Source organism: Pseudonaja textilis, chromosome 7 (assembly GCF_049901715.1).
Source record: "Pseudonaja textilis isolate UNSWEBS1 chromosome 7, rPseTex1.2, whole genome shotgun sequence".
Classification (NCBI taxonomy): Eukaryota; Metazoa; Chordata; class Lepidosauria; order Squamata; family Elapidae; genus Pseudonaja; species Pseudonaja textilis.
The window spans coordinates 18988525-19009428 of NC_141996.1; the positions used below are offsets into that span (position 1 = coordinate 18988525).

At 39.3% G+C, this 20904-nt stretch overlaps 1 protein-coding gene across 8 annotated transcripts in view; it reads left to right on the forward strand.

Moving 5' to 3' along the window:
* ZMYM2 (zinc finger MYM-type containing 2) overlaps positions 1–20904 on the forward strand; it is a 78511-nt gene that overhangs the window by 50159 nt on the left and 7448 nt on the right. For all 8 annotated transcript variants that reach the window (XM_087937137.1, XM_087937140.1, XM_026708885.2 and 5 more), the window contains 7 exons: positions 1491–1663; positions 4126–4291; positions 4868–4902; positions 5502–5631; positions 5761–5876; positions 7564–7738; positions 11096–11203. In XM_087937137.1, coding sequence (XP_087793263.1) covers positions 1491–1663; positions 4126–4291; positions 4868–4902; positions 5502–5631; positions 5761–5876; positions 7564–7738; positions 11096–11203 — 903 coding nt within the window. The remainder of the gene's footprint in view (positions 1–1490; positions 1664–4125; positions 4292–4867; positions 4903–5501; positions 5632–5760; positions 5877–7563; positions 7739–11095; positions 11204–20904) is intronic.

The window sequence follows — 20904 nt, forward strand, 5'->3', positions numbered from 1 at the left end:
GGTTTTCAAAAATAGGTTGGATAATCATTTGACTGGGATGGTATAAAGTCTTCTGCTTTGAGCAGGGAATTGGACTACAAGACCTCTGAGGTTCCTTCCAAACCTATGATTCTATGATCTGTATACTCATAATGAAGTGACTTCCTAATCCGTATTTAGTTTTCATATGGTATTTTAATGTAGTCACCATTATAGGCAACAGAAACATACTGGAGCATGCACTACATTGACATGCACAGGGCCATGGCAATGACAGGAAAAGTAGCTTAGATGGATTACAAAGCCATTATTTATAAACAATTATAACTGCCTGAAGTAAGCGTAGTTTATGGGAAATCAGCAAACCCCATTTGCAAAAGCTATGTTGGTATGGTCCAAAGCAGAAATGAGCGTTTGCATTGTAAAACATCAGATTTTGCACATAATTTGCAGCAACCTCATGTTGCTGCCCATTATTTCTGCTTTCTGTTGGATCTGGGGCTGTATATAGTAATTTAATAGTTCCTATATTCTACGCTGCTCTTGGACTATTTTATCACCTTATATTCCTGCATTACAATGCAATGAGTGAATGAGATTTCCTTGAGCTCTCATTTCAAAGCAGGGTAGATTATATACTGCTCAGAAAATGTTGGTTTAAGTCTATAACTGCTTATAAAATCTTAAACACTTTTCCAATTCCAGCTGAGTGGGTATTTTTCCTCTTTTGCTAGATTCAGTGTAAAAAAAAAGACTGACCTCATTAGAAACAATAGAACTATTTGTACATGAAAAATACTACAATATTTTGTTTCTTGTAATAACTGCTAGAATTAGTTTACACTGTTGTTCATTTAGAGCCAAATAGCTTTTTACAGGGCCTCAAAATAAATATATTTTGAGAGTATATGATACACTTTTTACTTTTTAACCTGGATATAAGTGAGTATATAAATATAGTACAGGCAGTCCTTGAGTAATGACTATAACAGGCAGGCTTGTGACTTACTGATTTTATCATATATTTTTTTGCAGCATTTATTAAGTGAATGCCATCGCCATTAAGAGAACCAATGGTTCAATATGGGCTAGTTTTGCTGAAAACTGAAGCAAATGCCAGTTTTCAGCAAAACTGTCATAAAACACAATAAGGGACACCTCAAATGGCCATTGAAATTTTGAATCCAGGTAGTAAGCACTCCTAGGGAGATCTGTTGTAACTTCATATGGTCACTAAGCAACCAGTTGTAATTCAAGCACTACCTATAATGAAATCTAAAGATAACAAGGACCTTAAAGTTGAATGTGCAAACCATATATAATAAATAAAAAGGTTGATGATTATTGACTTGGGGAGTGGCTAAAATTCTTTCTCAAAAATGGTGTCACCACTTTGCAAGACAACATTGTAAAAGCTATGAAATTAAATGCAAAAAAAATCCAACTAAGAAACCAGATCTGAGGTGGCACATAATTTTGACAAATCATCTCTGCTGCTTCCTTTTTTCCAGGTTGCAAGCTGCTATATAAACAAGATTTTGCAAGACGGTTAGGATTACGCTGTGTTACTTGCAATTATTGTTCTCAACTCTGTAAAAAGGGAGCATCCAAGGAACTTGATGGAGTAGTAAGAGATTTCTGTAGTGAAGAGTGTTGCAGGAAATTTCAAGATTGGTACTATAAGGTATTACAATATTTAACCCTCTTTTATAATGATTGCTAAGTACATATCTAAATTATTAGTGATATCTTCCACAATATTGGTGTGTGTGTGTTTCTTTATAAGCAGTTATTAAAATTAGAATGCGATATACTGGTTAAATAAACAATTAATATTCAAATCTCAAACATTTTTGTATCAATCCATTTATTTCTGTTGAAGTTACATTTCAAGAAATAAGTAAATACTATGGTCAAGTACTTTTCAGCTGAATGTTGAATAGATATTTATAGTTCAAACTTTTACTAACAACATGAACCTGACTTTCTAGACGTAAATTAAACTAGAATATTTCTGCAATGATAACTTTTATGAATGTCTTTTGCATAATTTCATAGGGATTTTCTCTGTATCAGATTTTTGTTATTTTTTTGTGTCCTTGGCATAATTTATTTCCTGCATGTATCAGTTTCTCAGTTTTTGCTATTGATTGAAAACAATGTATAAAATGCTTTTTGTTTTGTTTTTGTTGTTTGTTTTGTTTTGATAGTAGAGATATCTATCTTCATTTATCGTAAAAGTCCAGGAAAGAAAGTGATCTAGCTTTGTATTAGTTATTTTCAAGAAAGTTGTTTTTGTATTATTATTTTTTTTCTGTCTTAGCTCCAAAGAAATACAAATTATTTCCTTTCATCCATTCAATAATTTTTTTACATTCCCCCCGCCCACACTTTTAATTTCTATTCTTCTATTAGAAGCAGTGCTTTTTTAAAAAACAAACTACTTAATTGCTTTTCCAGCAGTTGTTTTCTTCTTCTTATGGTTCTCACAGCACCAACAAGAGAATGTTCATTAAGATATTTTGACCAAGCCATTATGGGAATTCACACTGAAATCCTTCCCAATATGTCTATTGCTATGGAAATAGACTTAGCTCTGCAGAAACTTGCAATGGGATAACCTTTCTGCAGCTACTTCTGGCTCCTCTCATACCTACTTCAGCCAGATCATTACAGATAGTCCTCAAATTCATTTAGGGACCATTCTAAGTTACAACAGCATTGAAAAAAAGTGGTTTATAACCTGGTTTCACACTTATTACCATTGCAGCGCCCCCATAGTCACATGATCAAAATATGGGTAATTGGCAACTGGCATTGTATTAATGACAGTTGCAGTGTCCTGGAGTCATGTGATTCCCCATTTGTGACCTTCCCAGCTGGTTTCCGATAAAGTCAATGGGGGAAGCCAGATTTGCTTAGCAACTGTGTAATCACAACTGCGGTGACCCACTTAACAACTGTGGCCAAAAAGGTTGTGAGATGGGGTGCAACTCACTTAACAACTGTCTTGCTTAGGAATGGAAATTTTGGGCTCAATTGTGGTCATTAATCAAGGATACCTTGTCTAATTCTCATTGTGTATATGCCTATACCTAACTTGCCTATTTTCCTGTGATTGATTGAAGGCAAAATATTCATTGAAGGCAAAATCTTAGTAATATTAATTAGCGCTTAGAAAAAAGGACAGTGATTCCCCTTAAAATGGGAGATAATCCTCCTCACTGCTCTCTGACTTTTCCCTTTCCTCACTTTCTAGTATTAAAACGGGCTCAGATTTTAAGCTAAGGAAACATCCCAATAGCAAAGTTAGATAGACCTCAGTGTTGTCCTTTTGCATTTCTGAAGAGATTAACAAATGAAATAATTTCTTTGCTCCATTCTTTTTAATCCAGTGATTTGTCCTAGTGCTTGCCATGCCATCTGTTCCATGCCAGATGTTGCTTTTTTTTAAAGGTCTCCTAGCCTGTATTGCACTTCTGTTTTTTTCTGGTCATGACTGCATCTTTATTGTGCCTGCCCACTTTCAATTCAAGTGGATATCAATCTTTGAGTTGGTAGCGAAAAGAAAGCAATGCAGAGATACTTCCTTTCTGAATAAAGATGTCTAAGCTTCTCAAATGGCAACGTGTCCCACTATTCTTGAGAAAGCTACTTCTATTTTAAGAATAATGTTTTTACCAGTTTCTGGAAGGTCAAACATATGGGGATGATACATGCTTTGGATGGTAAGCTGTTTTAGATAAGGGAAAATGTTCTTACCCATTTGACTCCTCAAGATACCTCTTGGCCCAATAACATATAGGCTTTTTACTACAAGCATTACCAATGCTTTCCTTGTCAATCAATGAAAACATAGGAACCTTTCTTGTACACTTAATTTTGTTCAGAAGAGTATCAATCCCTTTTGAATTTGTTAAGTTCTTATTTTGCTGCTTAGGTTTGTCTGCATTACAGAATTAGAGAGGGTTTTCCTAGGTAAAGATACACTACCAGAAGCCTCTTCTCAGATTTTATGTCTTCTGAGAGAGCAAAAGGCATTACTCAAGTCTTGGAGAACTTCATAAACCAACATTAGATTAAAGCATTTATGTACCAGTAATTCTTTTTCCAAATCATTTAGCTAATAGTATTATTTTTTTTAAGGCTGCAAGGTGTGACTGCTGCAAAATTCAAGGAACTCTTAAAGAGAAAGTACAGTGGAGAGGGGAAATGAAGAACTTTTGTGATCAGCATTGCCTTCTGCGTTTCTACTGTCAACAAAACGAACCGAATATGGCAACACAAAAAGGACCAGAAAACTTACATTATGGTATGTTCCTCTTTTTTGTTGTTGTTGTTGTTTTACCAACAACTGTGTACATTTTTTTTTTTAACATTTCAAAAAAATGGCAAGTTGTGTAAGCTTCTCTTTTCTAGTATCAGATAACAGGGCACACTTTACTTCAACCCAGGAGATAGGATTACTGAAGGTCGGCTCTAGATCAAGGGTATTCAAACTTGGCAAGTTTAAGACTTGTGGACTTCAACTCCCAGAATTCCTGAGCTAACATGACTGGAGGAGGAATTCTGGGAGTTGAAATCCACAAGTCTTAAAGCTGTCAAGTTGGAAGATCCTTGGTCTAGATTAACATACATCAAATGAAATTGGCTAGTATTAATAACTATCTGGCTACATAATTTAGCAATTTTTCTTCCAAAAGAAAGGCGAGCATGCCACTTTCCCCACATTCACAAACTTAGTTGTTTTGAAAACAGCTTACTGTTTAATCTTTTTACTGAGTAATCTGTAAAACTAGCATGACTAAGATAAAATATTATGGTATTTATAATCTACAAATTATTGTAAGTTACAAATTATGTTAAGGTTGTTGTCTTCTGTTTATAGATCAAAGTAGCCAAACTCCCCGAACAAAAAACACAGTAAGTAAATCATAAAATATTCAAAATTCATAGCTAGGATAACAAAATTCCTCACATCTTGTAGAGAGAATTATATACTGTTTTCTGTCTTAACCCATATAATTCCTCATTTGCTAGGATGCATATTCTGTACATTTAAAAAATATGACAAGACATGACAGGTTGTGTTTTCTTCATGGGTATTTTCAATAATGTAAACATGACATAAGTTACAATGAGAAGACTGTACATTTATACTTTTGATATTATATAGCTCTCAGTGATAAATATCATAAATATATAATAGCTGAGATAACATACAAATGCACAGTTGCAAATAGTAATAAAACACATATTTATGTTAATGAGTACATAATAATCACTTTTGTAATAATTTTAAATAGCTAATTTGTTTAGAACCCAAAACTATCACTCTTCCTGAAAAGGATAAATTAAGGTACTTAATTTTTTTAAAAAGTTGACTAGGGATTTTGAGAAGCTTTCCCCTTTCCTTCATGGATTCTTTTTCTCAAATGAATCTACCTCCTGAAAAATAAGTTGAAATGTAGTTTATTTTATCATTTACATTTTCTAAAATTTACTTTTTTTTTAATCTGCAGGGATCAGCTCCACCTCCTTCCCCTACACCAAATAAAGAAATGAAGAACAAAGCAGTTCTCTGCAAACCGCTAACGATGACAAAAGCTACCTTCTGTAAACCCCACATGCAAACAAAATCTTGTCAGACAGGTATTTATTTAATACAAGGAACTGTTCTTATGTATGGCATTCTGTCAGAGTATACAATTACGGTTGGATCACTTTATGAGATGTATGTAGTGGTGGCAAGTAACATTACAAATTGTTTTTCTATTGTAGATGATGACTGGAAAAAAGAATATGTCCCTTTGCCTGTTCCTGTACCTGTATATGTACCTGCTCCTATGCATATGTATAGTCAAACTGTACCAGTTCCTACAACGGTTCCTGTTCCAGTAAGCTAGGTTTCAGTCTACATTTGAATTTCATTTCTCTCTCTCTTGGTTCTATCAGAATGCACCATAGCAGCATTCTTTGCTTGGGAGATGCTGGAATTAATCCTATCCCAGTGTGATTCATCTTGGCTTCAGGTTTGCTACATAACACAGAGCGAACAAAAGGGGGAAGGGCCAGGCCACAAAAAGGGAATCTGTTTTTTTTTTTAAAAAAGGTATCTCCATGAAGATCATCCAAGGGATGAAATGGTGATCAGGGATTGGCTAAAGCTTTGTGAAGAACATTAAATGCCTGCACGCTAGGCTTGTTTATTGTCAAGTCATTATAAACTCAATGCAGCAATTTGTTAATAAGCTGCTGTGAAAAGATTTGTAAAAGATGGAGAGGACCAGTTAAAACCTCACTCTAAGCATCTTTCTGTTGTGTGTGATTTAAAAATTAATTAAAAAGAAAAAAATATAACATGGAGCCTTTATCTCCTGTAAGTGTCTTGCTATGGATAACCCAAACTAGAACACAGCTTTTAAAAATGAGACAATTGTATACCAGAATTGGGATTTTCATTTTAAACCAGTTTATGTTCTCAAAAATACATCCAATTATATTTTACATTTCTTCAGTTATACCATCTACTCTTGTAAACAATTTTCAAAATTCTTATACCCTTTATGGCTTTCCCCCAAACATTCATATCTGACTCTGCCTTTACCACTATGCGTTATTAGACCATAATATGCAGCTAACGCTAACTAACAGATTCCTAATTTTCATATAAAAGCTGTGGTGTGATGGTGCAGTGGTTAGAAGGTAGTATTGTAGACTAACTCTGTCCACAGCCAGGAGTTTGATCCTGACCAGTTCAAGGTTGACTCAGCCTTCTATACCTCCGAGGTGGGTAAAATGAAGACCCAGATTGTTGGGGCCAATAAGTGCCTTTTTGTAAATCTCTCAGAAAATGCTGAAAGTATTACGGAGCGATATATAAGTTGAAGTGCTATTGTTATTGCTATAAATGCCTGCAACAAGCTAGATGACGTCAGTTTGTATTTCCTGATATACATGTTAGCCGTTTAATTCATAATTTAAGACTGCATCTTCACTTCTCTGCATTTCTCATCTACCACTCCACAAGATTAGACTATCATTATTCATATGCAGTATATCAATCCTTTTTCTGTAAGTTTCATAGACTCACAACACATCTATTTGTCTTCTATTCATTTCATTTGTTAATATCATTATTTCTCTTCTACTTCTCATTCTAAATCATGAATAGATCTGTCTATAGCTACTTAGTAGAAATGTCGGTCAGAGATTTGGTTAATTGAGGCTTTCACAATACTTTGATTATATTTTTTTATAAATTCAGGGAAAATAAGCGATCAACTGAAGCCTCTTGCCAGAGGTAGCATTTCCTGCTTACTTAGGTAGTACTGATTAGGGCCAATCTGCCACAAGCATAACTAATGTTTGAACCCATGCATGTTTATATTATTGTAAGTAGGCTAGGATTCAGAGGGTACTTTTCACACCAAAATGACATCATATACCATCAATTCAGAGGTGCATGTAATAACAGATGTTATTAAATATCATTAAATGCAACAAGGGCTTTATCCAGTTTTTCTCTGCATTTTTTTTATAACGGCACTTAGCAAAGTTACAATATTATGATTTATATTCTAGGTTCCAGTTCCAATTTTTCTGCCTACTACGTTGGATAGCAGTGAGAAGATACTTGAAGCAATAGTAGAACTAAAAAATAAAAATCCTCCCAGTCCTGAAGAGACTTTGGACTCATTGAATGTAACAGAAGATATTTCTGAAAAAAAAGAGCACGTAGAACCTGCAGAGCTCCAAAGTATGTCTTTAATTTTTGTTTTGCCTATATTGGTGGTCTATAGGTTATGTCATTAGTTTTTCTGTCATATTTTGTCCATCTTTGATTTACTTACATAAAACAGTATAATCTTTGCATCAGTCAATTAGCACAGTATACAACAATTTCTGCAATTGCAATATCAGGAAAAGAAAATACATGAAAGAAAGTAGAATGAACTAAAACTTGAGTGACTCAAGTTGAAAATATGAACTAGGTATAAAAAGAAATAGAAGCTATTGTTCTGTTTGATTTAGAGAACACATGTGATTAAGAGGCTGAAATTATAGAATGTTTAGCATGAATACAGGGTTATAAGCAAGTTGCTAAATGGAGTAAGAGTGGTACAGGATAGAAGTATGGCACGGGTGAGAATAAATTCAGTGCTTAGTAAATTACTCAACAATGTGCAGAATATAAGACAAAGATGTATAATACATAAAGACATAAGGAATAAGGAATACTTGTGTTAACATTAGAAATATGTTTGTTGGGAATATGAATTTGTGCATACTTTTTTGTATAACCGCCAAACTGAGATTGATTGATTTATAGCAAATGTTGGATAAATTGCATAATGGATTATGGGTCTGAAAGTGAATGTCTTAAAGACCAAGGTAATGTGTTTAAGAACATAAAATGAAAATGTTAGGCATAGTAATGAAAAACTGGAGTACTTACAAAAATGTTTATTAAAGATAGGAAGATGGATAAAAGAAAAGTGTGAGTAGTATGTGGTTTCTTCTAAGGAGTTTATGTTCCTCAGAAGAAGCCAAAACTGTTAGATACAGGAGTGTGCCTCTGCCCTCATTGTTATACAGAAATGAGAAATGAATATGTCATGAAAACACATGCATTAGTTGAACAACGCGGAAATGGATATTTAAGAAATATGTGTGGTAAATCAATAGATGGAATGAGTGTTATATGAATGTGGATTATTCCAAAAGTGCTTCTTTCCCTCAAAATGAATGTCCTTCCCCCAACAACATTTTGCTTCTAATTCAAGAAGTTACTCTAGTTCTGACTGACTACCTGGGGCTGAATGGAAGGATTTATATTTTTTGCAATCATTGAGGCCACTTGAGGGGTTATCAGTATCCTCAGAATCAGAGTGCAAATGGGTATTGAGCCTTCTTGGGAAAGTTCCAAATCCTTCTTGCTGAAAGGGCTGTGTTGTAAATAGAAGGGAGATGGAGTCGTATCACTCCCCTGTTGTGGGAGGGATGTTCAGTTTTAACATATATAGCCTCCTTGATTCACTTTTCAAACCGGTGGTCGTTCTCTGTCGAGAATGTGAACCTTGCTGATGGTGGGATTCAAATTTTTTTACTACTGTTTACACGCATGGCAGGGGAAGGATACTGTAAAATATCCAGTCAGAGGTGGTATTTGCCGGTTCTCCGAACTATCCAAAATTTCCGCTACCAGTTCTCCAGAACTGGTCAGAACCTGCTGAATACCACCTCTGTTTGCTGTCTTCAAAAGAGTGACTGTCATGCCCTTGTTAGAGTTGGACTCTGAGGGAGAGGAGAAACAGCCGACAGGGAGTGGAGGTGTGGCTCCAGAGGTTGTGGAGGAGGCTGGGGAAGGGCAGAGGCTGGCTGGGCTGTCAGTGGAAGAACCAGGCCCATCCTCTCTTCATCCTAGGACATGCAGGGAGGAACAGATAAGGAAACAATTCAGCTTACAAGTGAGGAAGCGGCCCTGATCTCCCTCATTGGTTGCAGCTGGAGAGAATAGTTTATAAGTTAAAACACAGCGTTGCCAGAAGCAAAGCGTGTTTTATTTTGGGCTAAAGTTATCTTGGTTGGAGACCTTCCAACAGACTGTGCCTTGTTATCTCCTTGAAGTTGATAATTACTTATCCTAGTCCGTTGTGAAATTTCCTTCATTTTAGTTTGTTTTGGTTTTTTATTTCACCTTTATCTGCTCATTAAGTTCGGACTGCATTGCTTTCTTTTGAAGACTATTCTTGAATAAGTTTTATCTCCAACTGAGAATTCTTGAACAGTGGGGCCAAGTTTGAGGCATTAGAGGACATTGATTTACGTTTTGGATTTTGTTACGTTTGTGTTACACTCCGGGTCATCACAGTGATTCTTGCCTTTCAGTTGCAGATGTACTGCTGAATCCTATCCTGATGAGTTTGTTCACCTGTGTTGTGCCATGCGTTTGTGAAGTGGTTGTTTAGTCCTCAATGTACAGGTCTGCTGCACATATCTCATTGCATTGCACTGCACATACAACAATGCCTGTTTGTGTCTGGGTGTTTTATCCTTGGGGTGGGCAAGTTTCTGTCTTAATGTATTCCTGGGTTTAAATGTGTGCATATATGTTGAGTTTGTTGAAAATCCTGAGATTTTCCGATATTCCTGAAAAGTATAGAATGATAACGTTGCTCTGTTTTGTTGTTCAGTGTTATATATGCAGTGAGACATGTGCAGACTTGTACACAACCTTCATAAACGCATGGCACAACACATTTAAATCTAGCAGAAAACAACCTGTGCAACCATTGGAACCCGAACAAACTCAGTTAGGACAGTATTGATAATTTTGTTCCTTTCTACTTTTTTTCTGGAAGAAATGACTCAGCATTACTAATAGCAACCCCCTCCATCCTAAGGGATGAAGTCAATAAGGATCTGTTCTTGTATGTAGAGATATGCAGCTGGATACATTCCCACTCTTAGCAAAGGTAAATTCAGATATTATAATGTTTTCCTCCCTTAAATTATAATTTCTTGTATTTGGGATATACTTTTGGATATGAAGTATATCTAGTACAAACTTGGATTTCTTTATGGGAGTATATTTGATCTGTAAAACTTTGGTATTTCATGAGGTCATTATAGGAGCTGTGTAATACAGTTATCAAAATGCACACACATATACTGACACAGAGAGAAAAATGGATATAGGTATTCAGTCTAATGAAAAAAATCTTAAAGTTCTAACACTCATTTTTATTTGGTTTTGGTATCTCATCAACACTATCTGGGAAGAGGATAATGTATATCAAGGTGCCTGGGAGCATTGTGGTGTTAATTTCTGGTTTTTGAACTTATATATATGAATAAATCACTTCATCTAATTTTCAACAGTCTTGTTGCTTTTTTCATTCTTTTGAAATGCAGTGATTGATTCTTGGGTTAATAGACTTTTTTCTTTCCTTAAATATTACAGATCACGTTAACATATAAAGGCCCATTGATATCAGATATTCTTGTATGCTTGCCTGCTTTTGCTGCTTTATGGCTCTAAATCACCTTTATTGAATATTGCATGAATTATACCAAAAAGAATGGTGACATATTTGTCTTTATTCAATTATAGATGTAATAATTGAGACAGAATTGCTTAATTCTGTGACAGAAACACAGACAAGCTTGCCTGATGTCCCATATGAGCCAGATCTTGATATCGAGGTTGATTTTCCTAGAGGTTTGTACATTGATTTCTTAAAAGTATAGCATGATTGTTAACTTACTTTGTGTTTTGAATGATTGTTTTTATATCCCCAAGAAAAAAATCGGGGTTTATTATTACAGGTAGTCCTTGACTTACAATCACAGTTGAGCCTCAAATTTCTGTTGCTAAATGAGGCAGTTGTTAAGCAAGTTGTGTCCCGTTTTATAACAGTTTTGTTGCAATTGTTAAGTGAATCAAGGCAGATGTTAAGTGAATCACGTGGTTGTAAGTGAATCTGGCTTCCCCCATTTACTTTTCTTGCCAGAAGGCAAGTGTGAAGGTCACAAATTGTGATCATGTGACTCCAGGAATGTCAACTGGTGCTCCATTCAAAATCCAAGAAAGAAATACTTAGACTCCATTAATTAGAGAAAAGATATCTTTTACTGGAAATCAAGTGGTAGCAACAAAAGAATTCTGAATCTGAGAAAAAGAGCATGTAAATCACATATACAAAGTGATGGCAACGATCCCACCCCCAATAGTTCAATTAAAAGTTGTGTATATCATCATGTGGGCATCTCCAGGTGGTGATGAGGCCTCTGTCTGTTGACCTTGACATATTTTGATAAAGAGTTGTGGCTGCGCATAACATAGGATAGAAACCTAAGCAAGAACCTTCCCCCGCCCAACTTATACAGATCTGTTTTGTAACACCTCCAGCTCACTTCCCATAACCATATCCCCCCTCCACCCCCCCGTTACTTATGACAGCCGAAAGATGCAAAGCAAAGGAAGAAAATCTTGAAGGCTAACAAGGACACTGCAGCTCTCATAAATGTAAACCAGTTGCAAAGCGCCTGAATTCTCCAGAGTGGTGTCGATAGGATCCAGACGTGGGATGACTCTGGTCTGCCTGCTCTTTAGACTGAGTTGTTTAAACTAAGGACACGCCTCCTCACCTATGGTCCCCAGTTTTCAACTCCGTCTACTGCTCAGTCAGACATGTTTTTGACAGCTCTTCCACTTCGGAATTGAAGCCTTTGATATAGGAGTTTTTGGTTATATTTGCGTTTGAGAAGATAGCTGGAAAGAGGGTCAGACAGTAGTCTTTACACAGTGTGAAGCCCTGGGCTCATATCTGCAGGGTGGGACTGCTGTTTTCAACGCCACCTGACAGCTGTCAGGCGGGACCTGCTATTTTGAGAGCAATCGGTCATTTCGTGGCCTTCTGGCTATTGGCAGCTCCAGCGCTTTGAAATCTGCACTTGGAGCTTTCTCTGAAATCATGTGTCCTTTGGGATGCTGCAATGGTCATAAGTGTGAAAACAATCATAAATCACTTTTTTCACTACCGTTACAACTGTGAATGATCACTAAGTGAATGGTTGTAAGTTGAGGACTATCCGCATTAGATTTTTAACTCAAAATTTTATGCATCTGCAATATTCCAGAGTCCGCCATCAAACAAATGGATAAGCCAATAACTTTTTGAAGGAAAAATAGATGATCATAGATGCTCCATTCAATCAAGAAATAAAAATAAGACATAGTGATGACTGAGGCTCAGATCACAAATTTCTTCTTACAAAATGAAAACAAACTTGAGAAAGAAAATAAAACCATCAGACCAACAGTATATGTCAATAGTACTCTATATGTTTAGGCAATGAAGCTAAAGAGAAGATTGATTTAAGTATTACATTTGATCAATAGTGTTTTGAGAAAACCCATTTGCCTCTTTAAAGAAATAAAGGATGATAATAAAATGGGCACCACAAATATATTTAAGCAAAAGGTTGAAATTAAGGGAATTCATGCAAAGATGTCCATGAGAAATCCAAAGTCAATAAGAAAGGCAGAGATAAATATAGACAAAATATCTTGGTGCTGAGTCATCACAGGAATATGGGACAATAGTACATTCAGCTGCTAGCTGTTATATAATACTCTAAAAGCTAAATTGTCAAAAGACTAAATTAAGGCAAATTGATGCTTTTCAATTGCAATGCTGCTGGAAATTGGTTTTATTTATTTATTCATTTTATATGCTGCCCAACTCCTGGTGATTCTGCACAAGGCACAAATACGGGAACAAAGAAAATTTAAACCACATAATCTTAAGGGACCTTCATACACCTTCACCAAAGGCCTGGCAAAGAGCCAGGTCTTCCAAGCCTTCAAAACACAGTAAGATGGGACCATCTGAATCTCCAGGGGAATCTTATTCCAGAGGGCAGCTGCTGCTACAGAGAAAGTACACTTCCAAGGCCATGATAGATGACACTGAAAAACACTCAGAGCCACCCCCAAGCCTGCCAGGAAAACACTTTAAATCACAAGAAAAACAAACCAATACTTCCATGAAGTTAAAAACAGACTGCCCATGAAAAAAGTAGTAATGGAACTAAAATTTCAGTGTTTGAGCACAAGTCAATGGAGGTGCTTGGAAAACTTGAAGACAATTATAAAAGATACTTATAGAAGATAAAGTTGGCTAGGATATTATTATTGACGCAAGCTTGAGTTTACAAGAATTCAGACAGTTACTATCAGACAGTTCTCCCATAAGCTGTTCAGAGCATCCAGTGATGGGAAGGTGCTTCAATCTCTTCTAGGAAGGCTGGTCTTAAACTTGAGGACACTCCCCCTCCTCCACAAGACTCCTCCTTAGGGTCCCCAGTTTTAGCTCAGCCTTTCTTCAGACAGGTTGTGTTATTGTTTTCCTGGTCTGAACAGAACACTGGCGATTTAGCTGATTTAGCTAATTTATTTCCCAGGTCAGGTAAAACCATAGTTTCTGTCACCAACTACCCCCACCACCCCATGGAACCTCCAAAAGTCATTTCGCTCCTCCTGAGGCTAAAGCTTCATAAACGCGGAGACTTATCTTTCCAATCTGCCCTGAAGCTAAAAGCCTTTTTCAGAGACTTGTTTAGGAAATTGTTTAGGTTTCCTAACACACCTAAACAGCAAACACCCCAAAATCAAGTTCACCATGGAAATGGAAACAAACAAACAACTACCATTCGTAGATGTACTAATCTACAAAGAAAACAGATGGCACACAAGGACACACCACATACCAGAAGAAAACACACACCAACCGCTACCTCAACGCCCAATCCCACCACCACCTAGCACAGATAAACTCCGTGTCTAAAACACTAATCACCAGAACCAAACGCCTGGCAGACAAGACACACATAAAGACTGAACTATGCACCCTAACTTAAGTACTGGCGGGCTAACGGCTTCCACAAAAGCAAAATCACCGGCTTGATCCACAAAAACACACTGAGACATAATGGAGACCTAGAAGATGAACACACTTATGGAACAGCTGTCCTGCCCTACATAAGAGGTACTACAGACAAAATCAGTAAGATACTACACAGGCATCACATCAAGACTGTCTTCAAAACAGACAGAAAAATAGCAGCCATCCTAAGAAACCCCAAAGATAAAATTGACCTGGAAAACCAAGGCATATATGAAGTCCCCTGTGCATCATGTCCTGCCACATACATTGGACAGACCAATAGAAGAATAAGTACCCACCTGGATGAACACAAAAATGCAGTAAAAAAGCTGGAACACACTTCCTCACTAGTCTAACACATGAAAGCCACAGGTCATAGCATCAACTTCAGTGGCACCAAAACCCTAGCCACTATAGAAAACCCCAGCCACAGAATTATCAGAGAAGCCATAGAGATTGAAAAAAGACCTGAAAGCATGATTAGAAGAGATGATTCCACCAGACTGTCAATTATTTGGAAGCCTGCACTCACAAACAAAAAAATCTCCACGCCACAAGCCAGACAAACACCTGGGCACAAACAGTTCCCCCCCCGATACCTCCAGCTCAAACACACCCCAACCAGGCACCCAGATGAAACCTAGCTTCCTAATAAATGATAGCCGTCCATTTACTTGGAGCCAAACCACACTAAAAGTCTCCAATACAGGAACACAATGTTGCCAGCCAATCAAGACAAAAAAAAGCCACAAAACAGACAGAAGATATTAGAAACACCAAACAAGCAGAACACAGCAAAGTCCAAGATCAATAAACACAGACCAAGACTCCCAACCAATCAGGATGAAGAAAAAACCATTCTGGCACAGCAGTAGGCTAGCCCCAAATTTAAAACTGAAACAGCTGTGAAAGTCTGACTCACAGACGAACACAATACAGAAGCCTATGATGGCAGATGAGATTCTGCCAAAACCTTGCTACAACTTTAAAAGCACAACTATAATGACATGGGAAAACACCCGAACAAAGCTGAATACCATACAGAGAGAGAGAGAGAGAGAGAGAGATAACAAAGCAAAACAGAACAAAGAGACAACATTTGCTAAAGACATCAGGGAACTATTTATTCCAGGATCCCCTGCCCCTTAAGGGAGCAAGCCCCTAGGTGTTCCAGCCACCTAATTTCATAGCCTCTTTACATTGCTAATCTATCAAAGCCATTACCATGGCAAGCAACCACAACTCCAGATCTAGAGTAACTGCTAAAAATAGAGATAAGTCCATGGAGCCCAAAAAGACCTCTAAGGCAGCAGAGAAAGATGCACGCAGATGCCATCAGGCATTAGAAAGGTAGGTGGAAAAATGTACACAAACAGCTGCACAACCCACCTCTTCACCACTCATCATACCCTCTACCTCACAGGCCCAGAACCCTCCAACTGCCCCTCTGGCTTTATCCAGAAGGAGCAGCATATTGATACAACCTCCCCAACCTCTTTCTAACATTCTCTCCCCAAGGAGGGCTCCAGAGGCAACATTCACGCCAACTGCAGCTGGCCTCAGACAAGAGGGGGAACTTCCGGAGGAAATCCCTGCCAACATGAGGGTGTGGATGGAACTAGCTATCCAGAAGGGCATATCAACAGGCATTCAACAGGCTATCCAGGCAAGACGAACACCCTCAGCTTCGGTTTGCGGATCTCTTTCTGAACGATCTCTGGGCATCACGGATCCACATCTTCATCAGGTCCCCCCCCCCCCAGAACTATCATTGCCTACTGTCAGAGACCCTCAGTACACACAGGATATGGGAGATCAAGGGGATCCAATGGATCAAATGGAGGAGGGGTCGATACACACCATTGACCAGGTATTGTCAGAGGTGGATCCGCTAGAAAGGGGGATGTCTGATGATGAAGGCCTCTCACCTGACCTCCCCATATTTACAGAATTATTCTTCCCACAATTATTTAAATCCCTGCTGTTTAAGGCCAAGAACACCGCATGGCTGGATAATACGGGTGCCCCTCCCCCACCAAATACTCCAGAGGAAGCAGAGGATCTCATATTCTCTCAACCAGTCACTGAGGCAGAGGTTATCCCTGTGCCACACATGTTTTCCAATTTAGTGCAAAAACAATGGGCTGCAGTAGCCTCATATCCCGCTCCCACAGGATATGATAAAAAATACTATAATTTGGCACCTGAGTTCTCTAAATTTCTAAACACTCCGGAAGTGGACGAGCCTATCATTGCGCTTGCATCTCCCTCAGCCATCCCAAGTGAAGCTGAAGAGGCTCTCAAGCCTGAGGAAAAGAGGGCAGAACTAGCCCTCTGCAGGGCACACATCTCGGATGCATGGGCCATCAGAGCGGCCACAGCTGCCTCCTTTTTCACCAGATCATCTCTCAGATGGCTCCACCATCTGAGGGATACCATTCCAGCCTCAAGATGTGGCTGCAGAGTTTTCGGGAGATGCTATCTTCAGTGTAGTTACATTTTCCTCTAGGGCCATTGCTTCCCAAATTGTGGCTAGAAGGTTACTTCGGCTCAGGCATTGGCAGGCAGACGTCAAGCACAAGTGGTGCCTTGCCTCAGCTCCCATCTCAGAGAGCAAACTATTTGGCAGTGCCTTGAACCCCTCCTAATTGAAACCAGAACCAAAAAGAAAATTCTTCCCTTTCTTTTTCATCAGAGTCCAGATCACCACAGCCCTTTCATAGGGGTTCCTTTTTCCTCTTCTACCAACCCTACTATCCAAGATTTCAAAGACAGCCTGGATTCAGACAACAGACAGATAGAATTGATATCTGTTCCCAGAAGCCTGGGGACAAATATAGAAGGGGACTCCATCCTAGGAGACAATTTCAAGGAACAGGATCTAGGCCCTTCTGCAGGTCCAAGTAATGACCACAACGAGATTCCCCTTGGCGGTTGCCTAAAAAGGTTTGCTAATGAATGGGACTCTTCTACCACTGACGCATGGGTCAGGAATACAGTACGATTTGGTCTGGCACTGGATTTCAGCTCCACTCCCCTGGATTTTTTTTATGAAGTCCCCAATTTCCAGGAACGCAGAAAAAAGGTTTCTCATGGACACAGCCATAGCACATCTACTAGAGATCCGGGCCATACAACCCATCCCTTCTAATCAAAAATGCCTTAGATTTTATTCGCAACTCTTTGTGGTCCCTAAAAGTTCAGGGGGATGGAGGGCAATCCTGGACTTAAAACATCTAAACCAATATTTAGTTTACCGAAAATTTAAAATGACCACTCTCCAATCCATCTTACTCAGCATCAGAAAAAACGATGTCCTTACCTCCATAGACATCACGGAAGATGACTTACATATCCCAATTAGGCCCTCACATTTCAAATTTCTTCGTTTCTGTTACAACAACGTCCACTACAAATATATTGCTCTCCCATTTGGCCTAGCTTCAGCTCCCAGAACTTTTACAAAGGTCTGGGCTGCCGTGGCAGCATCACTCAGAGATCGGTCCATCCAACTTCAATGCTACTTGGATGACATTCTTATTCTGGCATCTTCCATCAATCAAGCAAATTCGAACACTCTAACTACACTCGTAACCCTACAACAACATGGGTTCTTAATCAATTGGTCAAAAAGTCATTTAACACCCTCTACTAGATTCATTCACCGTGGCACCATCATTGACACCCTGGAAGGCAAAGTTTTCCTCTCCCCGACAGACAAGAAAGCATTAGAGATTTCGCTCAACAGATCAGAACTCTTAGGAAAGTACAACTATGTATCTTCTAAATTGCTCAGAAAAATTATTTCTTGTGTTTCTATTATCCCTTGGGCCCGGTTCCATGCAAGAACACTGCAGTGGATCCTGTTGCCATACCAACGTGCCGGGAGAGACGATGCCAAGACTCGCGTAAAAGTTCCATCAACTGTCCTCAGGTCCCTATGATGGTGGACACGACCCGAAATCAACAAAGAATGCCCTTTCAAGGATCCACACAGGTCGATTGTTACAATAGACGCCAGTCTAGTGGGATGGGGGCCCCACTTCCAATCACATACAGTGCAAGGCCTTTGGATGGATTCAGAGAAGGCACACCATATCAACTGGCTAGAACTGAGAGTGGTGTACTTGGCACTCTGACAATTCCTCCCGCATCTCCATTGCAAACACGTGCTCGTCTTAACAGACAACATAACTACAAAGGCCCATATCAACAAACAAGGGGGCACTCATTCCAATCTACTAATGAGGGAAGCAGAAAGATTATTCCTGTGGGCTGAAATCCACCTTTTCTCTCTAAAGGCAGAGCACATATCTGGAATAGCAAATGTACAAGCGGATTGGCTCAGCAGAGCCATGTTAGACCAATCAGAGTGGCATCTGGGCCCCAAGATCTTTCTGGAGGCTACTCGGAGGTTGGGCCAACCGGTTGTCGACCTGTTTGCCTCCCCACTCAATGCACAGCTTCCCCAATTCATTTCTCATTACTCATCGCAGGTAGCGGAGGACGTGAACACCCTCAGATGTCACTGGCCTACCCGACTGCTATACACCTTTCCTCCCCTCCCTGTGATCCCCAAATTGATTCAGAAGTTGCTGGAAGAAAAAGCGGACCTACTATTAGTGGCTCCTTATTGGCCAAGGCGAGCATGGTTCGTGGACCTGAAGGACCTCTCGACGGTACCACCGTGGAGGATCCCATCATCAGTCATATCACTGTCTCAAGGCCCAGTGCTACACCCAGACCCACAATGGCTAAACTTAGCCGTATGGAAGTTGAATGGCGATATCTGAGAGATGAACATCTTTCTATTCAAGTTATTCACACTATTCAGTCAGCTCGACGTCCTTCGATGAACCGAATCTATGAGGCCACCTGGTCTAGCTTCTGCCGTTGGTGCCAGAGGGTTCAGATCGACCCCACTTCCCCATCAGTAGTGCAGTTTTTAGAATTTTTACAGGAGGGCCTAAACAAAGGGTTATCGCCCAATACTCTGTGGAGACAGGTGGCGGCCCTGGCTTCGGTTATATCTTGGGATGATCTTACCTCCATATCTCATCACCCTCGCATTTTCAGTTTTCTGCGCGGTGCCAAGAACTTGAAGCCCCCGTAGTGCACCGATATCCAACTTGGGACTTAAATAAGGTACTATTGGCCCTTACTACAGGTCCTTTCGAGCCACTAAGGACCACGACACTTTGATTTCTAATCCACAAAGTAGTTTTCCTGATAGCAATTACATCTGCCCAAAGAATCTCTGAACTAGCTGCATTATCAGTGCGCAAAGACCTCTGCATTTTTCATTCATGTAGAGTGGTTCTCAGATCAGATCCTACCTTCATTCCAAAAGTTAATTTGACATTCCATAGAACCCAAGAGCTGGTGCTCCCAAATTTTTGCTCACATCCATCACACAGGCTCGAACACCAATGGCACCTCTTGGATGTAAGAAGGGCCTTACGCATCTGCACAGCGCCCTCCAGAAAGACAGAAGCCCTCTTCGTGTCCTTTCAGCCTAACACCCTGGGGCGCAAGGTTTCACCCTCTACCATAGGTAGATGGCTAAGGGCCACCATCACTAAGTTGTATGACTCTCACTCGATTCCAGTACCCCAAGGCATTACCGCTCACTCCACAAGGAGTGCAGCCACCACAGCAGCATGGGTGATCCAAGCTACAATAGAGGAGATTTGCCAAGCTGCAACCTGGGCTTCTCCATCTCCATTTATTCAGAATTATAAAATTGACGTATTTGCTTCTGCTGAGGCTTCATTTGGTAGGCGAGTTCTGCAGCAAGTTATTTCAGAGACAGTTAGGTCTGTAACCCAGACGGAGTCCCTCCCTTAGGACAGGGACAAGCTTTGGTATGTCCCATTACTGGATGCTCTGAACAGCTCGTGGGAGAAAGGGTGTTGGTACTTACCTGATACGCCCGTTCTCTGTGAGCTGTGAAGAGCATCCAGCCCCACGCTTTAATTTTGTCTGGTAGGGGGTCCGTTCCGGCCAGGGTTGTTACATAGGCTTAAGCATATAGGGTATCAATACCTTGGCTTCGCAAAACTGGGGACGCTAAGGAGGAGTCTCGTGGAGGAGGAGGAGTGTCCTCAAGTTTAAGCCCAGCCTTCCTAGAAGAGACTGAAGCACCTTCCCATCACTGGATGCTCTTCACAGCTCACAGAGAATGGGCGTATCAGGTAAATACCAACACCCTTTTTGGCAAAATGAGGTCCATGTAGAGCACTGAGAACAGCATCATCTTTGGAAAGAATCAGTTTAGGGAAACTGACTAGAAACATTTTTGCAAAGAAGTTTTATGCATTTATATATGAAAAGACCCAATAATTTAAGTAATTTGTCTGTGTGTGTGTGTGCCCTACAAAGAGAATAAAAATGGAGTGTATGTCAGATATAATTGATATAAAGTTAATTATAATAACTAGAATATTCACTTTCATTGTTTTCTACAATTGTT